Source organism: Myotis daubentonii, chromosome 8 (genome assembly GCF_963259705.1).
Source record: "Myotis daubentonii chromosome 8, mMyoDau2.1, whole genome shotgun sequence".
NCBI classification, from domain to species: domain Eukaryota; kingdom Metazoa; phylum Chordata; class Mammalia; order Chiroptera; family Vespertilionidae; genus Myotis; species Myotis daubentonii.
In genome coordinates this window covers 33286195-33310525 of record NC_081847.1, presented here as the reverse complement: position 1 = coordinate 33310525, position 24331 = coordinate 33286195, and the positions used below count along the sequence as shown (strand labels likewise).

Below are 24331 nucleotides of genomic sequence, written 5' to 3'. Positions count from 1 at the left end.
CCCCTGTGAGCACCCAAATCATACTTTGTCTCTGGAAGTACAACTGACACCCACGCCTCAGCCCCACAATTATTGAGCCATCAGCTGGGAGGTGACTTGATAGCTGGGGCTGGAATCATCTGGAAGGGACTTCATTTACACACCTGGCAGATGGTACTGCCTGTCAGCCAGAATACCTCTGTGCGGCCTGGACTTCCTCATAGCATGGCGCTAGCTTCCAAGAGCTACTGCTTCAAGAGAACCTGGCAGAAGCTTCATGGACTTTCTAGTCTAGTCTTGGAAGTCATGTAGAATCATTTTTGCAGCATTCTATTTGCAGGAGATGAGCCAGGCTCCAGGGAAGGGACAAAGACTCCATTTCTTTCTTTCTTTTTTCAAACCAGGTGTTGTTGTTGTTTTTTAAAAAAATATATTTTTATTGATTTCAGAGAGGAAAGGAGAGGGAGAGAGATATAGAAACATCAATGGTGAGAGAGAATCATTGATTGGCTGCCTCCTGCACGCCCCCCACTGGGGATTGAGCCTGAAACCCGGGCATGTGCCCTTGACAGGAATTGAACCCGGGAGCCCTCTGTCCACAGGTTGATACTCTATCCACTGAGCCAAACCAGCTAGGGCAAGACTCCATTTCTTAATGGTAGAGTAGCAAGATGCTAAAAGAGCTTGTGGGTGGGAAGTATTGTGACCATCTTAGAAGACACATCTGCTGTAGGAGGTGATCCCGGGAAGGACTGGGGAAGGGAGAAGTGGCAATAGAGGGCACACTGATGAGCAGGTTAACTTGGCAGGCAAACTGGGGCTCACACCTGGGGGCTCTGAGAGGAAACATCAGGCATCATGTATCAGCATTGTCCCTCTGAGGGCCAGAGGATAAGGGGCTGGGCCTTCAGCTCTTCCAACAACTTTGTCAGCAGCCAATTCCCTGCATTAAATACTTTCCACTTCGAAGGGATTTGACATAGGAATTAGATGTTTATAATATGCTGATCTAGCGTGGGTTCTTCTCCCTGAGCCTGAAGCAGATGTAACGGATGCCACAGCCAATCAGGAACAGTGTGTGTAGTAGCCACAGAGGACTGTGTGTTGTTGGCTAGGGCAGGCAGCAGTGCCTGGGCCCCTCGAAATCCCAGTGGAGACTTTGTGGGGGTTCCCACACTGCTGTCATTGCTGGAGACACCTAGCACGCAGCTCAGGGCGCAGTTGCCTGTCCAGAGGTGTGTGAAGGGAAAGGTGGACAGGCACGAGGGTCTAAAGGCAGACAGGATGAGGGGCTGACACTGAGGGCGCTGCCCATAAAAGGAGGAAAACGGAAAGGCAGCCCCAAGAGAGATGGGGTTCCAGCCTTCAGCCCCCACTCGCTTGCCTGGCATCCAGCCCTCAAAGCACACAGGCCCCACCTGTCAAGGAGTCTGTGTTGAGGGTTGGAATTAAGTGATGTGGTGTTGGAGGTCCCCAGTGAAGTTTCTAGTAAGGCAAGGACAGATTTGTGTTTTGAAGGATCACCAAGAAAGCACGGAAGATGGATTGGTTGTCCGATATCTTCCCGAACACCTTTAATGACAGGTAGCTCATGAGCTCTAGGGGCAGTTCACTGTTTTTGGACAATTTTGAGCCAAAGTCAGCTTTTTTGCCTGCATGCACTTGCTGCTTGTGTGATCAGTAGGGCTGGCCAGAAACCTGACCAGAGCAGTAGAGGGTGTGGTGGGGAAGAAGGTAGGGGTGTAAGCTGGCTGTCAAGGGACAAGTCTGGCCCATAGTTTGTTTTGGAGGTGTCATTTGAATTGCAGTTCTTTAAGCGGAGACACATTCTTTCCTGTTAGTCACAGGCTCCACCATTCCACAACGCATTAAGGCAACCTGCTTTATTCACTTATGTTATTATTGTGGTTCTTGAACCCTCTCAGTTTGTGACCCCCGTACTTGAGGAATATTTAGGACTGAGGATGTCAAGGGACCCCTGGATGTGTGCGCCCCCTGGTGGCAGCTACTGGCTGGTCAGGCTACAGGGAGGGAAATGGAGTGGAAAAAACCCAGTTTCCTCCCAGGAGCGCTCCCCACCCTTTGTCCCTCCATCACAAGGGGTAGAGGCGCTGGAGAGTGGCCAAAGTCCCTTTAATATCCCTGAATTGCGTTACAAGTAATACTGCTGGAGGTGAGGAGGGGATGGGGCGTCTAGGGCAGGAGACGGGGAGGAGGAGAGAGGGGGGAGCGCCAAGCGCTCATACAAAATATGGCCAAAAGGCTTAGCATGCATGGAAAATTATTGCTGTCGGAAGTTCCTATTTACAGGGTCAGCACCCTCCGTAACTGCTTCTGAGAACCCTCTCCCTCCCCCATCCCTGCCGCCTCCCTTCCCGGGTGGGCCGGGAGTGGAGAAGCCATAGAGAAGTGCCCCTGCTCCAGGTCCCCCCCCCCCCCCCCCCCCGCCTTGAGGCTCGGGGAGAGGCGGAGGGTTGGAGGCTCCAGGATCGCTGTCCCCGAGGTGGCGCCTAGCGATGGGGCAGAGTGTGTGCTTGAAGCAGAGAGGGCCGGCCCGTGCGCGTGGAGGTGTGTGCTTCGATCCTCACCCGGGCAAGCCGAAGAGCGGCGGGGGAGGTAGTGGCGGCCAACGGGGCAATGGCAGCCCTGGCCCCTCTGCCCGGGAGAGTTGCATAGATGTGGCTGGGAGGGAGCGCTCCTCCCGGGGAGCGAAGCAGACCGAGGCCCCAGCGGGGTCCGGGGCTCAGTCGGTCCCTGGAGCCTGGGGTCCCTCGAGAAGAGGAGTAAATAGGAAACAACTGAGGAGGCTCCTCTCTCCAGTCTCCTGGAGTGGGAGTGGAAGGCTCAGGAGGGCGGGGACCTGCCCCATGACCGGACCTCCTGACACCTCCCCTCCCACCCCCAGTGAGGGTCAGCAGGCGTAATCCCCCCATTTTCGTGTCCCCTTCCCCAGCGAGTTCAGGCTCTGATGAGGGTGGGGCTGCTCCCTCACTCCCCAAGATGGGGTGAGGGTGTGTGTGGGGGGGACAGCCCTCTATGGCCTTTGCTGTCCTCTCCCTGCCTGGCTCCCTGACCTCCCAGTCCAGCTGGGGAAGCCAGACCATCCCTGGGTGAGGACAAGAGATTAAATAGAATAATAAATAGATAAATAAATAAATACACAAATAACTGGAGAGGCCCAGCCAGACAGGGGAAGGGCATTTGTGAGGTGCCCCAGACCTCCCCCCCAACAAATAAGGAGGGGTACCTGCCATCCTAGGGATGGGGAAAGTGCTCAGAGAATCTGGGGAGAGGGCAGCTTGAGTTTGGAAGCTCAGGGAGGGGCTGTCCTGGGGTAAGAGAGGGGCTACTTGAGGGGGTGGGGCCTGAACTGACCCTCAAGTCCGCCCCAGGTCAGGAGAATTCAGAGGGGTGAGAGATGCTAGAGGGATGAGGGGGTCTGGAGACAGTAGGGGTGGGGTGGGGGTTAGAAGGCCCAAGAGGGTGGATGGGTGGTGGTAGTGTGTGAATGGCTGGCCCAAGGCCAGAGTATGGAGGGGATCAGGCCGGATACAAGGGAACTCAGCAAAGAGGCCAGAGGAATGGCCCCGGGGTTTGAATGTGGTCTGGAGGCTGCAGGGCCCGCATCGCATGGCATTGGGAGTGTGGAAGGGAAACCGAAGGCAGGCGGCAGGGGTGAGTCAAGGGTAGGTTTGGGCCTTAGCTTAGGGCCTCCAATAGAGGAATGGTCACAGGGACTTTGCTGAGCAACGACAGGAAAGATCTGAACGTCAGAAGAGGAAAGGTGCAGGGTCTGGGTGGGAGAAAATTCCGGCTCTGGGGCCCGGGAGAGGCGCGGACCTGGTGCCTGAGTTGGGAGCCTTGAGGGCATGGACAGGGGGTCAAGGTCCGAGTCTGGGAAGCCAGAAAGGACTATGTGGGCGTTGGGGGAAACAATGCCGGGAGTCAGTTACGGGTTTGGGGCTGGAGAGAAAAGTTCCGGGCTGGGAGGGGTGGGGGACGCGGTTCCCACAAGAGTCGCGGGTAGGGAAACGCAGCTGGGGGTTGGAGAGGGCGCAGGTGGGGGGCCCGGGGCGCGCGGAGAGCGAGTTCCGGGCGTGGGCAGGAGGCGGGAGCTCAGCAGGCGGGGCCGGCGGGGGGCGGCGGGGGCGGCTCGGCTCCCTTGACGCAGGCGGCCTCGCAGTGCTTGTGGAGGTAGGACTTGAGCGCGAAGCTCTTGTCGCACTGGCGGCAGCGGTAGTGCTTGAAGGCCGAGTGCGTCTGCATGTGCGCGCGCAGGTTGGAGCGGTCGGCGAAGGCCTTGCCGCAGTGCGCGCAGCCGAACGGCTTCTCGCCCGTGTGCGAGCGCATGTGGCCCTGCAGCAGCCAGGGCCGCGAGAAGGCCTTGCCGCACACCCCGCACTTGTGGCGCAGGTTGTGCGTGAGCACGTGCATGGCCAGCGCGGGCATGGACACGTACGCCTTGCCGCACGTCGGGCACTTGCGCGCCTGCTGGCTGTCCAGGCTGCGGTGCGTCTGCTTGTGGCGGCTCAGGTTCGAGGACGTGGCGTACGTCTTGCCGCACTCGGCGCACGCGTGCCGGTGCCCGCCGCCCGCCGGCGCCCCGGTGCGCCCCGCGCGCCCCCCGGCGCTCGCGGTGTCCCCCGGCCCCGCCGCGTCCCCGCCGGCCCCGCCCCGCCGCCGCCTCGAGCGCCCGTCCGAGATGAAGAAGGCGTCCATGGAGTAGCTGTCGGTCACGGCCGCCTCCCCGCGGAAGTAGCGCGCCGACAGGCTGGACTGCGGGCTCTCGGGGTCGCTGTACTCTTCCGGCGCCGCCGCCGGCGGGTACGGAGGCTCCGCGGGTGCCAGCTCCAGGCCCGGCTTCTGGTCCACATCATAGCTGGCGGGGGGAAGGCAGTGCGGGGCGTAACCTGGAGGGGCGAGAAGGTGGCGGGAGAAGGTGAGGCGCTGAAGAGGGCTTCTCCCTGGGGGCAGGTCGCCACCCAGACTCTCCAGCTCCGAGTCAGGCTGCATAGGTTCAGAACCCTTTTGTGTAGGCCCCGGTAAAAATAACCCCCACCCCACCCTCGTGGAGCACAGAGCCCCACGGTTCTACTGGCTTTGTTTTCACTAGCTTCTTAAGTGCTTACAGCCACACAGTGAAGGTCTTATTTTTTATTGCACCCACTTTACAGATAGAGAAACGGAGGCACATAGAGTCTAAGGCTCACCACTAGGAAATGATGGAGCCAAGATTCAGACCGTGGCAGTCTGATAACCAAGAGTGTATGCTTTCTCTCTTCTGACATTATTTTGCCATTCCAGTCCTGTAGCTTCTCTGAGTCTGTTTCCTCACCTACAAAGTGGAGCTTATAATTGGACACTCCTTCCCAGGGTTTGGAAGTACCGGGTAAAATGATGAATAGAAACATGTATTAAGCTCTTACTGTGTGCCAGGTTCTGCCTTGATGCTTTACCCATGTCAACCCATTTAATCGTCACACACCCTACCAAGTAGAAACTCATAATCTCCATTGTACATGGAAGGAAATTGAAAGAGAGAAAGGGAGCACACAGTAATTGCTTTATAAATGTTAGCTATTATAAGTATGCATTTTACTTGGTTGAGAAAGTGATTTCACTGATGACTGTTTAATTGTCTGCCTTCCCCACCAGACTATGAGCTTTCCAGGGCTGGATCTGTGTGCCCAGACTGTGCCTGGCTCAAAAGAGGTGTGTGATACGTAGATGTTGTATGAATGAGTCACAATCCTGTTAGTCCCCAGCCCCACCTCAGGGTTGCTGGAGGATTTAAGGGGTCAAGTGTATGGTCTGTAATAAGTGCTCTAGGGAGGGGGACTTCCATGTATTTGCTCTAGAGTCTACTTTGCTCCACTAGAGGCCATCTGATGTCCCTCTGTGAGAATTCAGCTCCGCCTCCTCCTCCCCCCTCTCTAGAGTTGTCCCGGAAATCCTGTGCGTGTGGGTTTGAGTGACTGGTGAGTGTGCAGGCTGGGGCTCTCCCAGGGGATTCCACAGGAGTGTCCCAAGAGCATGGGCCACCCCAATTTGTCTCTGCCTTCCAGGGCCTACCGTGGTCTTAGCACTCTCCGCGAGGACCCTGGGGCTTGGGCTCCCAGGGGAGTTTCTGGCAGACATGTACAAACTTGTCATCCTAGTACTAAATTACCAAACGTTTCCATTGTCCTTTGACTCCAGAGAACAATGGAGTTTAGCTCCCTTTGCCTCTCACCTGGCATTTAGGATGGTCACAGGGTGAAATCTATGCCGACTGTCTGCCACCCCGAAGGGAGAATGTGTCCTTATGGTTTCCTCTGTCCCTTCAGCTGCTTGCACAGGACCCTCTTACACACAGATGTGATTGGGGGTTGTGTGGGTGGAAGACTCAGTAGGGAGGGGCTCTGCGGTCGGATGCAGACAGGGCTGTGGTGGTAGCAGTTTTTTAATTGGGGGAGGTTTGCATAGCCTCTCAGCATCCTATTCCCCCCTCTTTTATGCCTTCAGTCTGGAGATTCTCCTACTCCAGGAATCAAGCCCCCAGATGTTCAGGGAATATTGTGTCAGACTGGGTTAAATATCTGTTGGGCACTCCGAGATCCCCTTCTTCTCCTTTAGTATTTTTCCCATTGTATTTACTGATGGTAATAATAATTGCTTGTATTTATTAAGCACTTAATATATCTAGGCTAAGTGCTTCACTTCCATCACCTACCAATTGAATCATCACAAAAATTCTTGTTTTGCAAATAAGGAAACTGAGGTGCAGAGTGGTGATGGTACTTGCTTAAGGGGTGGAGCAAGGAATAGAATTCACTGCATGCTCCCCAGTTTTCCATACCTTGGGAGGTCCCTGAGGAAGGGGTTGTGGCTGGATTGTTCACTTCCTATAAGTGGGACCAAAGCTAGTGGACACGCAGTATTTGTGGAATGGGTGATAAAGGTTTGCCAGGCCAGCCCAGCAGGGCCTGCTGCAGGCTGTTCTGTCTGCCAGGTTGTGGGATGACTTGATTCCCTACATAGATTCTAGCTGGGTTACCTTGAGTAAGTCATGCATCTTTCTGTGCCTTAGGTCCTTTCTCTGGATATGGGGATAGAATACAGACTATTTGGAGGGGGTTGCTGACAATGTGACCAGTGCTTTGCATGTTTTCTTATGAAGGGAGGAGGGCATATTGGTTAAGTGTACACTTTAGTGCCAGACTGCCTGGGTTGAGTTTCAGCATTACGATTCCCAGCTGTGTGATCTTGGACAAACTACTTGACCTCTCTGTGCTCAGTTTCCCTAGCTGTAAAATGATGGGTAATAAAGGCATCTAATTCATACAGTCCATGAGTAAACAATAAATGAAAAGTAAATAATAACCAATACTCCTAGAGTACTTATGTGTCAGACACTATTTTAAGGGCCTTAAATACATGAATGCATTTTACCCTCATGAATCTAAGGTTGCTGCCATCTTACAGATGAGGACTCTGAGGCACAGGTAGTTAAGTAACATTCCCAGGGTCACACAGCTAGTAACTTAGAGTTAGAATTCCAACCCAGTGCCTGGCACATTGTAAACTCACAATACATGTTGACCATTATTGTTAAATAATAACAGTTCCCCAGAGATGTTTCTGTGCTGTCGTTTTCTTGGCATCTGCATGGATAAATCTTGCTGCTCTTCTCTGTTTCCTCATCCAGGATGTGTGATTTCTACCTCACGTTCTGATGAGAAAACTGATGGATAGTAGTTTTCACCCAAGCTGGGCTCTCTGCAGGCATCGCCATCTGGTGGCAGCCTGCAGCACTGCAGCATCTTACTCCTGTCTCTTGGAGGCTCTTTATATAGAAACTAGAGGCCTGGTGCAGAAATTTGTGCACTTGGGGGTTGTTGGGGGTGGGACCCTCAGCCTGGCCTGCGCCCTTTTGCAGTCTGGGAGCCCTCGGGGGACGTCCAACTGCCGGCATCAGACATCCTTAGCGCTGCCACGGAGGCAGAAGAGGGCCCCCTGGTGGTCAATGATCATCATAGTGACCTGTGGTTCCGCTGTTCGGTTGATTTGCATATTAGCCTTTCATTATAGAGGATAGGGGTACCTCCAACAAAGGTTGCTCATCTGCTTAAAGACAGATGTGGAATTCCCTTTGGGACAGGAATTTGTGGGACGAGACCTGACACCCAGCAGCTATGGAGTTTAGCATGGGCTGTGGGGGTAGAGTGGAGATATTAAGAGGAGGTTTGCTTTGTGACCTTGGCCAGGTTGTTTAACCTCTCTGAATCTGATCTGTAAGGATGAGGGTTGGGATGCTCTAAAGACATCTTCTGCATCATGCTGAATCGATCTGTCAGTGATGCCCATTGTCCTGTCCCTCACCCCCATCAACTCCATCTCATTCTTCTCAGATCCACAGACCTCTCCCTAACTATGTGATCTCTGGCAAGTTATTTAACCTTTTTATGTCACATCTGGATAAGGAAGCTCATAATAGGATTGAGTGAACGAATGCATATAAAGCCCTTAGTACAGTCCTGGCACACAATACCTTCTCAAACCGTTATTATTATTCTCATGATTATTATCCCTTAATTTCTGGTGCTATCCTTCCGATCTGCCAGGAGTAGGAGACACACATGGGTGTCTCAGGTACAAGGTAGTTACAGAACATGCCCAGGGCACATGTGTGGCCTTGGGCAAAGCACCTCACCTGTCTGGGCCTCAACCCTGGAGAATTCTATAGGACACTATAAGCCGTGCTCTAAACGCTGTTCATGGGACCCGGATGGGTTTGGGGTGCCTTCCTCTGTCCCACAGGCGACTATAGAAGGCTGAGCTGGCGGTTTCTCAGCTGAAAGGGAGAGACAGGGCTCTCTTGTTTGGGTCCCTATAGAGGCAGGGGGGCCTAGGGACCCAGGGAGAAGAGACCTGGCGTTCATCCTGGCCCGTGTACTCATACCCTAGATCTGTGACCTTGGGCATGTCATGCAGCCTCGCTGGGCTCAGATTCTCCCCTTTGAGGGATTGGAACTAGAGACACCCTGCCCTGTGGGGTGGCAGGGAAGGCTCAGAAACACTTTGGTGGTGTGGAGAGGTCTTGTGCATGTCACCTGAGAATGACTTCTGGTTTTCCCTGCCTAAGAGTCTTGATAGTTCAGATTGGAGGTCCAGAATCCATTTTTAAACATCCTGCACCCAAAGGAGTGGTGGGAATGGAATTTTATGAGAATTAATGAACTCTCTGCAGACACTGTCTCATCCAGCTGCGGGTGGGGGATCTCTGATAAGTATGGCTAGGACTGCTACGATCCCAGCTCCCTCTGCGTCCTCCCTGTGGCCACTGCACTGATAAGCCCAGAGCGGGGAGAGGATTTGCCCGAGGTTACTGGAGGAGGTGTTAGGGTTGGAACCCTTCAAAGTCTGTGGTTTTCCCAAAACACCTGAGTGGGCGTGGAGACCTGCTGGGGGAGGAAAGATTTTCTATCAGTGGGGAGAAGGGGTGGTAGATTCCTTAAAATAATATCTACCAGTTGACCTGTGGCTGATGGGATGCTGGGGTGATGGGGGTAGGAGAAGCCATTGTTCTAGAAAATGCTGTAGCCCCTTGTAAATTTTTGTAAATAATAATTAATAAAAGTAATGACTAATACTATTGAGCGCTTACTGTGTTCAAGGTACCCTATTCAGTGCTTTAATTAGCTTGTGTCTTAGGGAGCATGATGGTCACTTCTTCTGGTGCCCTAGTTCTACAGAAACAGGCCCAGAGAGGGGCCTTGGCCCATCTCAGATCACAAAGCAAATTCAAGTCAGAGTGAAGCTGGCCTCCTGCCTCCCAGTCTAGAGCTCCTTTTCCCAGTCTCTCCCAGATTCCCAGGGTCCCAGACTTCTTCCAGGGAGTTTCCAGCCCTGCGTGCCTGTCTGGAGATGGGCAGAAAAAGAGAGGGCTAGGTGGTGGGCCAGCTTCCCAGGTGGCCCACTTTCCCGAGGAGAGCCAGCCCTGCTTGGTGGAGGGGGCTGGAGGGGCTGCTGCCTGGGTATATTTAGAGCTGCTTCTTGCTGTGCCAGGGCCTCGGGCCTCGAGAATCAGCTCCAGCCAGCTGAGCAGAAAGCCAGGTCTGTCAGCAGCAAAGCGGGATAAAAATAGTCTCTCCTGTCTGCTCACAGAGCTGGGCAAAGGGCTGGTACCTCCCCTTCCCCTTATTATAGCATCTTTGTTAGCGGTTCCCTGGGCACTGGACCAGATACAACACCCATGTCCTCCAAGGGCCTGGCAGCTGGTACACCTGCCCATTGGGGAGGGGTCTCTGAGTCCAGATGAGCAGAGGCAGAGTGAGGTCTGGCCCACTATGACCAGGGCTGTAGGGCCTGGTGCCCCTGACTCCTGACCCCTGACCCCTGACCCAGACCCAGGGATTTCTAAAGGATTCCAGGGCCCCTTCCCACCAACTCCATCTCCCGAAATCCCCCACATTCTGTTTTTTCCTTACTGTGACCCAGTTCCTGTGGCCCACAGGGAGGTCCACAGCTCTAGGAATCAATAGGAAAGATTTTTCAGGGGTCTGGAGATAGAAGTGGGTGACTGAGGGTCTTGAATTACCCAGTGCTGGTTGGTGGAGCAGCCCCCTGCTCCTCCAGGGAATCTCCCATAGGCCATCTCTGGGCCTCCGTCTGGGGAACAGGTGTCTTGCACAATGTGTGCCCTCCCTCCGGCCTCCTGCTTCCTGCCCTACCCTCTCTCTGCCCAGAAGGGTGTAATCAGAGACCCCATTCCAGCCTCCCTTCCTGACCAAAGGCTGGCAGTGGACACTCCAGGAGGGACCACAGCTGGGAAGGATGCCAGGAGTTCTGGGGGCATCATCTCTCTCAGCACGGTCTCGCCATGCCCCCCAGAGGCCTTCAGGCTGTGGGGCCCCTGGAATGTGGATGAAGCATCCACCAGGGAGGCGTGGCCGGGTCCACCATTTATGCCCTTGTGACCTTGGGCAAGTCACGGGCCCTTCTGGCCCTAGGTTTGCCTCTGTAGGTCAGAGCTGACACTCCTGTGTGCTCACTGTCTGTTGTCCAGTGTTTTTGTGTTTGCATGGGGCATCTTTGGGACAGATAGGGTGTCCCAAAAATGTATACACACACTTTGAATAATTATAAAGGCAGTGTTTATAAAAAGGAATTTCATTTTCAAAATTGAACTCTCAGCTGGTAGAGTGTGCATACATTTTTTGAGGACACCCTGTATAAACTGCTGTGCTGACATAGGGACTTGGTATACCATCCTGCCCTCCCTCAGGAACCACAGACTGTTCCAAGAGGGGAGCCTCAGCATGGACCCCTCATGTACCCCTTGTTGGCCCTAGGCTTTAGGGCAGTGGTTCTCAACCTGTGGGTCACGACCCTTTTGGGTGTCGAACAACCCTTTCACAGGGGTCGCCTAAGACCATCGGAAAACACATATATAATTACATATTGTTTTTGTGATTAATCACTATGCTTTAATTATGTTCAACTTGTAACAATGAAATTGGGGGTCACCACAACATGAGGAACTGTATTAAAGGGTCGTGGCATTAGGAAGGTTGAGAACCACTGCTTTAGGGGGAACCATGAGCCCCAGATTTCATATCCCACATGGGCCCTGTTATTCCACACTCCCACGGACTATTTCTTAGGAAAACCAGATTTCTGGATCCTCAGAAAGTCAGAGCTGAGAGAAATCAAATTCAACTGCTTGATTTCATGAGAGGGAAACTGAGGCTGGGGTAGGGAAGATTAGTCCAAAGCCACAGAAAAAGCTAATGATGGGTCTAAGACTTGAACCTAGCTAGCCTTGAGAATGGTCCTGGACATGACCTTGGGCTAAAAATTGGACCTGTATTTTGATTCTGGACCCTGAACATTGACCTGGATCTGATCCTGGACACTGAAACTTGAACTTGGACATGGATTTGTTCTGAATCTTGGACTGGACCTATAACCTTAGACATTGACCTTGGACCTAGACCTTGAGCCTAGTCCTAGACCCAAGGTTGAATATGGACATTGGATCTGGACCTCAGATCTGGACCTGGACATTGGACTGGATCTTGGACCTGGACCAAGACTAAGATGCCTGGGAAAGTCATGGTTAAAGAACACCCAGATGGGTCTGCTCTGTGTCATCGGGCACCTCCTCAACCTTTTCTGGGCTCCCTCTGCCAAAATATTGGGGCAGCTCTTTTGTATCCCTGCTCCCAGGGAGCACTTTCTGAGGTGTGGGGTGTACATGTTGGGGCCTTTCAGCTGGGCTCCCAGGCCTTGCCTGGAGCGACTTCCCGGCGCCATCAGGGGGAGTGAGAGGAAGTGGGCACTGTTGTAATGCGGTCAACTAGATAAGCCCATGGGCAGAAGTAGGAGTGCTTCCTCAGCCTGCTAGCAGGGGAGGCTTAATGTAGCTGTAGAGGGCAGACAGCTGTGTTATTGGATTGGCATTGATCCCTCATCTGCCTGGGTCGGATGCACTCTGAAGGAGTGTGTGTGTGTGGTGGGGTGGGGGGGCCGGCAAGGCCAGGACAGGGTGCAGAGGAAGCGGGACCTGGGGCCCAGCTGGAGTGCAGAGTTAAGGCCCAAGGAAGGTAGACACTCAGTTGGGGTCCACAGAGACCGCTGCTGTGCAAAAGGGTAGGCAGCAGTCTCTTCTGGGATGGTAAGACTCCCCACCATCCCCCAGGAGGGGAGCCCGGGCCTGTGAAGGAGTGCGCTTGATGGAGCTAGAGGGACAGGTACTGAGAGGGTTAGGAGGATGTGAGTTGGCATCTCACCCACAGAATGAATCTGTGCTCAGAATTACCCAGGGGAGAGGAAGGGAAGGGACGGCTCCAAAGAGGCAGAAAACAGTGGAGAAGCAAGAGGAGCAGGAGGAAAGAGGCATTATATTGGAGAGGATGATGAAATTAGAACTGGTCTTCCTTCTTCGAGGAGCTCTGCAGAGGAACCTGGAGCTTTCTTCATTTGGGGGCTGCCTCTCCCCTATTTATGGGTTCTGTGGTTTGGGGGGAGCCTGGAGACCAGACACCTGCTGCACCCTATGTCTAGCCCATGGAAGCGGAAAAGGAAGGGAGCAGGAAGGCAAAAAAAGAGCTTTGTTGTGTGTGTGTGTGTGTGTGTGTCCTCCAGGAATTCTCCAGCACTCCCAGGCATTCCTGGCACTGGGGGTACACCTTTTTCATTTGGGGTCTTGCATCTTCATCAGTTAGGAGCTGTGGTTCCCTTGACTTCCACATTCATAGCCATCCCCCTCCCTCAGTGCCCCCTCCCCCCCATTCCCCTCCCACCATCCTCCTCCTGACCCTGCAGCCCTTGCTGTAAGAATGGCTTGTAAGAGGATCTTTCTTATAACTGGAACTATCTCCAGCCCCAGGCCCTCCTCTCCCTCCCTCTCCCCCCCTTCTTTTCCCTCCCTCCTTTCCTCCTTCATTCTCCTCACCTCCCCCCTCCTCTCTTTCTCCTTGTTTACCCAGCACACTTACACACGCTGGGAGAGAAAAACGTCAGCTCAGCAATTTTTCACACTTCCCTCAAACGCTCAGCAAGGTTATTTCCGGCAGAGCTGAGACAACGGACCACTAGGAGCTGGCAGGCTCTCCAAGGACCCCCAGCTGCGGAGTGAGAGAACCCTAACTGCCTCATCTGGCCACACCCCAGGGATGGGAGAGGCCCCTCAAAACAGGATAAGATAGACCCTGTGTTTCCTTGGCTGCACCAGCTTGAAGGGTCACCCCCTGGTCTCTGGTACCAACTGTCTATACAGATACTGCCAAGGCAGCCAGGCCAGGGTGCCTGTCCTCACCATGGGGCAGGCTGCAAAGACTGAAGCCAAGAAAAATGCCGGGTCTCAAAAACTCTGCCACCCTCAGCCAGGTGTCAGATGGTAAACAGAGCCTTATAGAATCCCTGACAGTGGCCCCCTGCATTCTGTTAGACCCTCACCCTGGCGTCTCCAGTGCCTCCCACACTTGACCTTCATAGAAGCTGAGTTTGTCAAATTTGGAAGGATACTTAGTTCATGCTATCTAAACTCTTTTACTGCTGGGGAGATGGAGGACCAGAGAAGGGAAGGCACTTGCCCAAGGTCACACAGCAAGTCAGAGAAGTAGAGCTCAGGCCTCCCAGAGTTCCAGGCCAGGTATCAGGCTATCAGGACAGTTTTGGGATTCCCTGCAGACCAGGGAGGTGGTCTGGAGCCCTTTGGGGAAAGGGCCAAAGATAGAGGTGGTTCTAGAACCTCCACAGGAACACCGCTGCTAATGGCTTTGCCCTGACCCTACTCTCCACCACTCACTCAGGGGCTCATTGTAAGCTCCTTAGGACTGAATTCAAGGCAAGGCACTCCTGCCTCCCTCCTGAGGAACATCCTTGCAGTTTGGCTGTGCATGAGAAATGCTCTGGGCTTCTTTGGGTTTCCTCACCTGGCCTGGAGACAGAACCAAGGGCACCTCCCATGGGAGCCCAGGGCTTTTGTCAGTCCCCCATGGGATCCACCTTGCAGTCTTGCAGGCATTTCAGTTTCTACCCAGCTCCCAGCACACACACTCCCTAGCCCTGGCATGGCCCCAGGTCCACCCTCTGTCCTGCCAGCACTCAGCCAAGCCCAGCCACATCTCTTGGCTTCTGTCCTGGACCCCAAGAGGCCCTGGGGTCAAGAAAAGAAGACAGCATAATAAGGAGTATGTGGGCAACAAGAAAGAGGGTTGGTTCTCTTGGCAGTCTAAGTGAGGCCAGGGGCTGAGGGACTGTCGCTATATTCCTGAACATTCCCTAATTTCTTTGACCTTGATGAGGTCACAGAGCCCTTTACCCAGCGCCCTCTTGCTACCTGGCTTGGCATAGTGATGGAATGTGGGTGAAGTGCTTGGAAATCCCCAAAGCAGGAGCTCCCACCCTCCTGGGCTTCTGCTTTTGCCGGACCCAGCTTCCCCCCTTATCCTCAGCCCTTTCTTCTCTCTCTCTCTCTCTCTCTCTCTCTCTCTCTCTCTCTCTCTCTCTCACACACACACACACACACACACACACACACCAAAGCTCATGCCACATGTGATGTCAGATTTCTGATTGCCAGATTTCTGATTGCCTCTTCTTCAGACACCTGCCCTGGTGGAGCCATCAGCAGAGACCGGTTTTGTGATCCCCTTGATTGGGGATAGGGGCCACAGAAGCAGTTTCTGGTTCTTCCCCACACCCTTCAGAGATCACCCTCTTCTGAGCCTGAATGACCTCTCTTGTCCCCCAAACCCTTGTTCCTGCAGGAACTTGCTCTGAGAAGAGATGGACTGTGTTGGGGGTGGGGGACTTACAAGGAGCAGCAGGGCTGCCTCTGGAGGAGGGTGAGGAGCTGGAGTGGGGAGGGAGTGCTGCCCAGGGGCCCAGGAGCCACTTTGGGGGAACCCCTCCTAGAAATCCCCTTTTTTTTGCAGTCCCCAGGACAGGCCCTGCCCGTTGGCAGGCATGTGGCTGAGGGTAACAAAAGAGTTGCTGAGAGAGGGGCCTGAGAACACTTGTCTGGCATCGCCAGGGGGAGCAGGTTTAAAGGGAAGAGGAGGTCGCCCCCAGCTATCCCCAGGGAGCCAACCCCATCACCCCAGAGACTGGTAGCTTACCTTCCCGGAGGGGACCACACTCAGGCAGGCAGTTCCTTCACTCAACCAGGGAGAGGGGAACCTCAGACCGCCTTGTGCATTAGCTCCCCAGCATTAGCCCTTCATGGGCGTCCCTTTCTCTCCTTTCTCTCACCACCCCTCACTCTCGCCCCTTCTAGGGCCACAACTTTCAAAGTCCGGTCTGGCGCGTGTCATGGGGATGGGCCGACCCTGCGACTTTCCCTTTGTACAGACCTAGCTCCTGCCCCACCCGCCCCGGTCCTCTGGAAGCCCCAGAGGCGCACACCGCACGGGAAGTCTCCTCCCGGGGTTCCCCTCTGCGCGCAACCCTCCTTGTAGCCCGAGTTGGGGAGAACCCGAACCCCCTCCTCTCTACCGTCCTTCCCCCGCGCCCCCCCCAACCCCGCCGGGTCCCACTCACCGTTGTCCCCGGTCGGCCCCCGGGCTCCAGGCAGCACGTAGGCGGTCTCCAAGGGGTGGTAAGTGGGGGCCGGCACCCCGCTGCACTGGAAGCCGTCCCCTTTGATCTTCTTTACCAGGAAGGAACGCGGCATGGTGCGACTGGCGGGGCTCGGCGGGGGCACCTGCGTGGTGGCCGGGTGGGGGAGGCGGCCAGCCGGGCGCGATTGGCTGTCTGCGCAGGGTTTCAGCACTGGACAGCTCCCAGCGGGCGGGCGGGCCGGCAGCAGCGCGGAGCCGGCCCCAGTGGCGGCGGCCCCGGCGCGGCTCGGCTCGGCTCGGGCTCCCGCTCGGGCTTGGCGGCGGTGGCGCGGAGACAGGCGGTTGCTGGAGCTGTGCTCAGCACTCCGGCTGCCGGCTTTATATGGGACGCAAGCTGGAGGAGATCAGGTGGTCCCCTAGCAATGGAACTGTTCAGCGCTCTAATCCATCAAATGTCCCCCAGGACAATCGCTCCGCACACGTTCCCCTGAACCGGCGGCGGTGGGGGCAGGCCAGGCGCAGGGAGCAGTGGGCAGGCAGGAGGGGAGTAAGTGAGGGCGAGAAAGACGCGGAGATAGAGAAAGAAGTATGTATGGAGTGGGGAGAAGAGAGAGGAGATACACGGAGAAAGACAGAAAGAGACATTCAGAGAAAAAGAGACACACACACTGAAAGAGGTAGAAATAGACACAGAGAGACCAAGATAAGAACAAAAAGACACAAGAAAAGCAGAGGAAAGACAGAGAGAAGTAGCAACATACACTCACACACCCATGGGAGGCAGCGAGAGATCCAGACACAAAAAGAAAGCCCCTCAGCGATGCAAAGAAAGGAAAAGAAAAGTGCAAGATAGAGGGAGAAACTGAGGGGGGAGAGAAGGGAGAGCAGTTCTGAGCAGGCGGAGTTCACACACATGGGGACACAGGGAAGGGGTGCAAAGAAAAGAGTGTGAGCTCGCCAGCGGGGACCCTCCTGCCTCCAGTCCTCTCCTTCGCCCCCAATTCTGAAGTGGCCAATGTGGACACTGAGCGTTAACTAAAGGAAGTCGCCCCCCTACCCCAGCTCAGCTTCCCATTGAAGCCCCCTATTGGGTTTGGGGTTCAACTTTCTTCTCCCAGACTGGTGGGGGGAGCGAGTCCTCCATGCGATGCCTGCCCTGCTCAGCCGGTCCTGTTCCGGTGCCTAGCTCAGGCGGCGCTGCAAGAGGAAGTGAAAATCGTCCAGTAATTAATTTCCCTGCTGCCGGGGGTGGGGGGGTGGGGGGTGATGGTGGTGGTGGTTTTGACACATCCGAGGCTGTGTCTTTCCCTGAAGCTGGGAACAGACAATAGAGACACGTGGACTGGGAAGGGAGAGGGGGGAAGGGAGGGGGAGCAGGGCTCCCGCTGGAACTCTTCACAGGTCAGCTCCTTTGTCTCTGGGAGGATCTGAGCAGACCCCCCCCCCCAATCCAGCCAAAACCTGGGGGAGCTCCCATATCGTGGCAGGACCAAGGGATCGGAGAACTCAGCCTCCAGCCCAGAAGCTGCTTGGCAAAGTGCCATAGCGGTGGGCTGGCCACAGCAGTATGGGATGGCCAGTGCAGAAGAGCCCCCAAATCAAACTCTAGGAATGCCAACATCTCATTAGTCAACAGTATTCTGTTTATGGGATGCAAGGCTGAGGGAACAGGGACTGGGTCATCCAATACCAGTTGGGAGACTCAGACCCCGAGAGGGCCTGGAGATGCCCTAGGTCCCACAGTGAGTCAGCAGAAATTTCTGGAGCCCCCTGTGGTCTTTGGGCATCACCGAGTTAGGGCCTCACACAGTCTTTGAGGTGTGGCTTAGAAACCTCAGAATAAAATTTTAGTCCCCGATCTTGCCAAGGCCCCTTGTGATCTGGGGCACCCTGCCCATCTTCCCAGTCATCTTGCCTCTTATTTCGTCCTCTGGGACTTTTTCAACTTCAGTCAGTGAGGGTTGAGGTGACCACACCCTGTGACTCAGGGCGCACCCCATATTCCCTACTCCAGCCACACAAGCCTCCTCCTAGTCCCTCCGGTTTGCTCCTCTCTCGTTGGTCTCTTGGCCTCCACTCTGTTCAGGTTGTCCTTCCCTCCACTTCCCCCTAGCACACCCCTGCTCGTCCTCAGGACTTAGCTGAGGCATCACCTCCTCCAGGAAAGACCCTGACTCCCACATTGTGGACTAGGCCCGCTTGCCCATTAGCCCCTGGGCCTCGTGAGGACAGGGACTCGGCCCCATGTTGGGCTCATCACACTTTCCCCCCTCTACCTACTAGCCATGGGACCTTGGGCAAATGATTCAACTGATCTGTGCCTCAGTTTCCCCATTTATAACATGCTAGTCATCATCGTTGCTATCTCAGGGGTTGTTGGGAGCATTGCAAAACGTTGGTTAGCATGGTGCCTGGCGTATAGTAGGTGCCCAATACATGTGGCTTTTATGTATACAGTTGTGCCTGGAGCACCCAGGGTCCATTTATCACACGTTTGTGGGGTTCTGTGGAATAAGTGGTGACCTAGCCAGTCCTTGTCCCTGCTGTCTTGGAGGTGATGTTCAAGGGACTGTGGATGGACACTGAACAAGGAAACACTGAAGTTAACAATATCCTTTCAGATAATTGTTTAGTGCTGTGAGGAATATAAAACGGGGCAAGTAATGGAAAGTGATGGTACCTTTAGACAGGGTGATCAGGGTCTCCTGGAAGAGGTGACATCTGAGCCCACACTTGAGTGATGAGATGGGGCCAGCCCTGGGAGGATCTGAGGAAAGAGTGCTCCAGGCCGAGGCTTCAGGAATTCACAGGCTCTGAGGCAGGAATGAGCTTGGGCCATGGAGGAGGTCGTTGATAGTTATTCATAGTATATTCATATTTTGGAGTTTGGGTTCTGGGGTCTCTGCCCTCTAGGGGTGCCTAGTCCAGTGAGGTGGATAAGGGAAGTGGGTGCCCATGAGCTCACCTGCCTGATGGTTCTATCTTTCCAAGCTTCTACAAAGAGATGGTAAAACAGAGCTCAGAGAGTTTCACGAGACACTGTGGGTCCATGGCGACAGGGACAGAGCTGGGACCGGGCCCGCCCTCATCAGGGCTTCTGGAAGATGGTTTGGGCATCTTTAGCAGATGAGAAGAAATCTTCAGCCCAGAAGGTGAGGTTCAAAAATACCTATTTGGGCGGGGGGCGGAGGGGGGTGGAGAGAGATTAGACATTGTTGAAATACACAATGGCCAGCAGGGTTTCATCACTAGGACATTGAGAAGGGTGTTCCGTTGCTAAGCCTTCTCCAACACCAGCTTACTGGTTTCAGAAAGTCCACTGTTAGGCCCAGCCGGTGTGGCTCATTGGATGAGTGTCAACCTATGAACCAGGAGGTCACGGTTTGATTTCCAATCAGGGCACATGCCCAGGATGTGGGCTTGATCCCCAGTGTGAGGCGTGCAGGAGGCAGCCAATCAATGATTCTCTCTCATCATTGATGTTTCTATCTCTTCTCTCCCTCTCCCTTCCTCTTTGAAATCAAATACAAATATTTAAAAAAAGAAAAGAAAGTTCACTGTTAGGAATGCATTTCTCTAAGTCACATCAGATAAAGTCCCCAAGTTAGAGAAAATGAGAGGTGGTTGTGAAGAAGACTTCGCTGGATGGAATATTCTCCAGCCATTAAACATTATCATATGGGGGGAAAGCTCATGTTAAGTGGAGGTTGCAGAATCCAGAAAACTCTCACAGCATGTTTGTCACTGTGAACCAAAGTAAAAATAAACATCCACAGAAAAGTGAAAGGAGGGTGGTAGGACTATAGGTATTTATTTATTTATTTACCCCTTCTTTTTGCACTTTCCAAAGAGACCATGCAATGTTTTGATTCACCAAGCATTTACCTTGAGCACTTGCTATCTGCTCCCTTACTTCTTAAGAGAAGAAATGATAAAGTTCCATGAAACATGTCAGGGTGTTCATTCTTCTGACTTTGGGGAAGATAGCACTGCTGGTGGCAAATTTCCCCAAGGACAACAATAATTGCTATTCTATCAACAGCAACATTACCGAGCAGCTGCACGCACACAGTACTGTGCTGAACACTTACCCTTCACAGAAGCGGCTCTGCCAGGGGCTTGAGACAGAGGGGTTTGGAGTCAGCCTCTATTCAGTTCAAATCCAAGCTCTGCCATTTCCCAGTGATTCTCTGTGCCTCCATTTCCTGATCTGGAAAATGGGCCTATTTATAAGGCCGGTCTCACAACATTGTGGTGATGATGAAATGATAATGTACCTAGGAAATGCTTAGAGCAGTGCCTGGCACACAGGAAGTTGACTTGGTAATTGTTGGCTATTTTTATTTCCATATCTTCTCTCATCTAAGCCCCACCATGGCCTCTTGGGGGAAGGCTCTGTTATTGGCCCATTCAGTAGCTTGGGGTGAAATGACTGTCTCAAGGCCTCACAGCCACTGTTTGGAGGAGTTGAGGAGGGTCCTGCTGCCTGTCTTCCCAGGAGCCCAGGGCTTGGCACAATGGGCCCAGCTGGTGGGGGCTGCAGGCTCGGCCCTCCTCACCCTACCTAGTTTGCTCCCGTGTCTTCCAGATTTCAACCCTGCCCTGCCCATCAAGAAGGAGGGTGGTTACCAGTGTCTGAGTGTGAATCTCAGTGCTGTGTGACCCCGGGTGGCTGGCAGAGCGACCCTGAGCCTCTGCATATCTGTCAAGAGGGCATGCAGCATCGTGTCTGCAGGCTTCACTCTGTGGTGTCAGGAAGGAGCACTGCCCTGGGGGTCAGGAGCCAGACTCCAGCCCTGGCTCTCCTCCCTCTGCTTCTCTTCTGGCTCCAGCAGCTTTCTCATCTGTCAAATGGGCATGGGACAAGATGGTCCCTGAACTGCTGTCCAGAACCGATAATGGAATTCTGTATGAATTCCAAGGAGGAGAGTGGCTACAAATGCATCCGCTCCACGCTGATGGGGCTCTTTCTCTGGTGGGCGTCACTTCCCCTGCCCTGTTTCTTCAGTGTTGTTTACCCAGGCCGTCCTCCTCGGAGCCAAAGGAAAGGGGGTAGGAAAATACGAAACAAGCTATCTCACAGCTGTGTACACCAAGACTCCCAGAGAAGACTTGGCCATGGGATGCGGTGGGTCCTCTGGAATCTGTTAAATGCTGCAGTCTCTCTTGGGTCACTGATCTTCTGGGAAGCAGATGTGCCAATGGAGGTGGAAGTGCAAAAGATGTACTGGAGATAGCACCTGTGGTGGAGAGGGTGCACAGGTCACCAGGCCAGGCACCGGTCTCCACCTGTGAAAGGAGAGGTGGGAGAAAGGAAGATTGGGTAAGAGGAGCCTCAGACAGTGGTGCAGCTTTAAGGAAGTCTGGGTAAACCCACAGGGAGCTCCAGGGCAAAGAGGAGTCCCCTGCTGGACAGAATGGCCAGGCGCTAGTTTTCTGCTGTGCCCAGTCACTGGCCAGGGCTGTCCTGGGCTCAGACGCTGGCGGATTGAGGGGTTGCTGTCTCTGGAGGCTCTCAGTGACTGCAGTCCATCGCAGAGCCAAGGGGCAGGCACCTCCCCATGGCCCCGCATGTTTTGCTTCACTTTATTTATTTAATACACACACCTCTGGGCTATGAGCCAGCTACTGATCTACACACTTTTCAGATATTACCTTAGTTAATCCTCACACTTGCTTTTGAGGCAGACAGTACAGTTAGCTCCGTTTGACAGAGGAGGAAACTGAGCCCAGAGAGGTTAACTTGTCCAGAGTTTCACAGCTACTAGCCGATAAGCCACAGGTCCAGCCCAGTTTGCTCCGGAGGCTGGGCTCTGATGTCTGCACCACGCTGCCTCCTCGTCAGCTGCAGAGGCTCTGGCACAGATTTCTGGGAACTTTTCCATTTGTATCCTTAATGGGCTCAGGAGCTCTGAGCCTCAACACACTTCGGGAAGGGGCAGTTGGGGACATGGCAGGGTCCCATACCCTCCTGAAAGCGTCTACCCTGCTATCCAGAGCACACCTGTCTCCCCCTTTTGCCTAGTTAACCCCTCCTTCCATTGCTCCCTTGCTTGACCCCAGGATCTAGCCCAGAACAGAGATGATATGCGGTAGGAAGAACCATGTTTCAACGTCCCAGATTATAATAATGCTAGCTGACATTTACTGAGCAATTATTATATGCCGGGGGCCAAATCCAACCCTTCACGTGGATTAGTTCATTTAACCATCACAGCAAGCTGTGAGGGGCCTACCACTATGCTCATTTTTAAAAAATATATTTTATTCTTTTTTTTTTTACAGAGAGGAAGGGAGAGGGATAGAGAGTTAGAAACATCGATGAGAGAGAAACATCGATCAGCTGCCTCCTGCACACCCCCAACTGGGGATGTGCCCGCAACCAAGGTACATGCCCTTGACTGGACTCGAACCCGGGACCCTTCAGTCCGCAGGTTGACGCTCTATCCAGTGAGCCAAACCGGTCAGGGCACTGTGCTCATTTTACAGAGGCAGAAATCAAGGCTCAGAGAGGCAAGGTGACTTGTCCCAGGGGACCCAGCTAGGTGTCAGGATTCAAACCAGGCTATATGGCTGCAAAGCCTTGATTTTAAACCAGAGTTCCTTTCTCTAAGAGACTAGGGCAGGTAGGAGAGGGCCCTTCTAAAGGGGCCTCCCTTCCCTCTTCCTGCCCTGCCACGGCTGAATGCTCCTCAAGTGGGAGCCCAGACTCTCTCCATTCACTGCCACTCCCCATCACTTACAGTGTTGAGCAGTGATAAGTGCTCAATAAACACCTCTCTTGAATGAATTAATAAACTAATGAATGAAAAACCTCCTGTGATCCTCATTCACCTTGGTCCCTTTTGGCCCGAGTTCCCATTGATTTGTCAACTCTCACGATTTCCCTTTGCTTTTGGGGATACTTGAGTCCCTCTTCTGATGATCACAGACCTTGACATTCCCCCAATTAGTGTCTTTCCTTCAGAGTTGGAGATATTCCTGAAAACGCTAACCACTGCAACGTCACCCTTCAGCAGCTCCCTGGAACCTCTAGAAAGGACTGGTTGAAGGAATCTGATCACCAGGCTTCCTGCTGGGTCAGGGGACTTGGGGATGGGACACCAGATGGGTTGGGGGTAGGGTGGCTAAAAGGCCCTTATGCAAGAGCCCCAGCAAGTGAGCTGATTCAAAGTTTGGGCCTGGGTCACCCTGAGCCAAGTTTTAATCCCAGCTCTGCCTCCTCAAGCTGTGTCACTTTGAGCAAGTCACTTTCCTCTCTCTGCCTCCATTTCACCTCCGTGAACTGAAGCCAACAGTAGCACCTACAGCCTAGGGCTGTATGAGGCCTGGACCGTGGTTAGCCCTTGATAAATAGAAGCTCTGTTTGAACAGCCTTTGGCATATCAGCATCATTCCTTTCCCACTCCCACTTGACAGTTGGGGAAACTGAGGCACAGGACATGGCCATGCCTTCGCTGGGACTTGCAAGTTCCTGCCTGCCAGATCAAGGCTGGCTCCCTCACCCCGTGGTGGCCTCTCCTGCCTCCCTCTCTTCCGCACTCGCCGAGCCCAGACCATCCCTAGCAGCTGCTGAGGCGGCTGTCAGAGCTGCAGAGCTGGCATTTCTGGGCTCCTGGAACAGAGGAACCACCCCCCCCCCCCCCCCTCAGCACCCTGGCTCTGCCTCCTGCTCCCTGCCCCTGCTTACCACCTGCTGGGACCCATTGGCTTCTGGAGACAGTCAGGAGGTGGCCCAGGTGTGTGGAGGCAGGGGGCTGTCAGTATTGACCTGTGCCTGACCCCAGGCTGGGTGGGTGGACAGACTCCTAAGGAGTCAGAACACCCATGTGCCCCAGTGCACGCCTTCCCAGCCTCCCCTACATCTCCCCTAGCTGCAGAGGGGCAGGGGAGCAGAGAGGTTAAAAGCACGGAAGGCCTCCGTTCACCTCCCTCCTCTGCTACTTACTAACACGTTATTCTGGGTAACTTACCTATCCCTTTTGAACCTCAGTTTCTCTGGCTGTCCAATGGAGATGCTGATACTAATGGTGCCTACCTCACAGAGCAGTGGGGAAATGAGTGAGGTGCTTAGGATGGCACACAGCTGGTGCTCAATACCAGCCATTGTGAACCTCGAGTCCACCCTCTTCCCGTTGACCTCTTGGACCTTTTGGCCCCAAGGAGCATCTCCTTGTTGACCCCTGTGGCTCTAAAGGTCAGGCCCTGCAGTGAAATCCCGCTGGCCACTGCTGCCCAGGCAGGGCTCGTTAATAGGTCGGCTTGGCTGTGATACCACATGAACTTACAGAATCCTCACAACC

At 53.9% G+C, this 24331-nt stretch overlaps 1 protein-coding gene and 1 long non-coding RNA gene across 2 annotated transcripts in view; one reads left to right on the top strand and one right to left on the bottom strand.

Moving 5' to 3' along the window:
• LOC132239466 (uncharacterized) overlaps positions 1-24331 on the top strand; it is a 34141-nt gene that overhangs the window by 2544 nt on the left and 7266 nt on the right. The gene's annotated exons all lie outside the window — the stretch shown is intronic.
• On the bottom strand, positions 2985-16737 carry SCRT2 (scratch family transcriptional repressor 2). Its single transcript, XM_059705793.1, has 2 exons — positions 16009-16737; positions 2985-4889 (listed from the first exon to the last, which is right to left on the bottom strand). Exons 1-2 carry the CDS (start codon positions 16139-16141, stop codon positions 4096-4098), a joined length of 927 nt encoding a protein of 308 aa, XP_059561776.1. The 5' UTR covers positions 16142-16737; the 3' UTR covers positions 2985-4095.

Coding starts and splice junctions, on each gene's coding strand:
- SCRT2 (XM_059705793.1), bottom strand. CDS start 16,141: ATGCCGCGTTCCTTCCTGGTAAAGAAGATCAAAGGGGACGGCTTCCAG. Junction 4,890..16,008: donor GGGGCCGACCGGGGACAACG/GTGAGTGGGACC, acceptor TCGCCCCTCCAG/GTTACGCCCCGCACTGCCTT.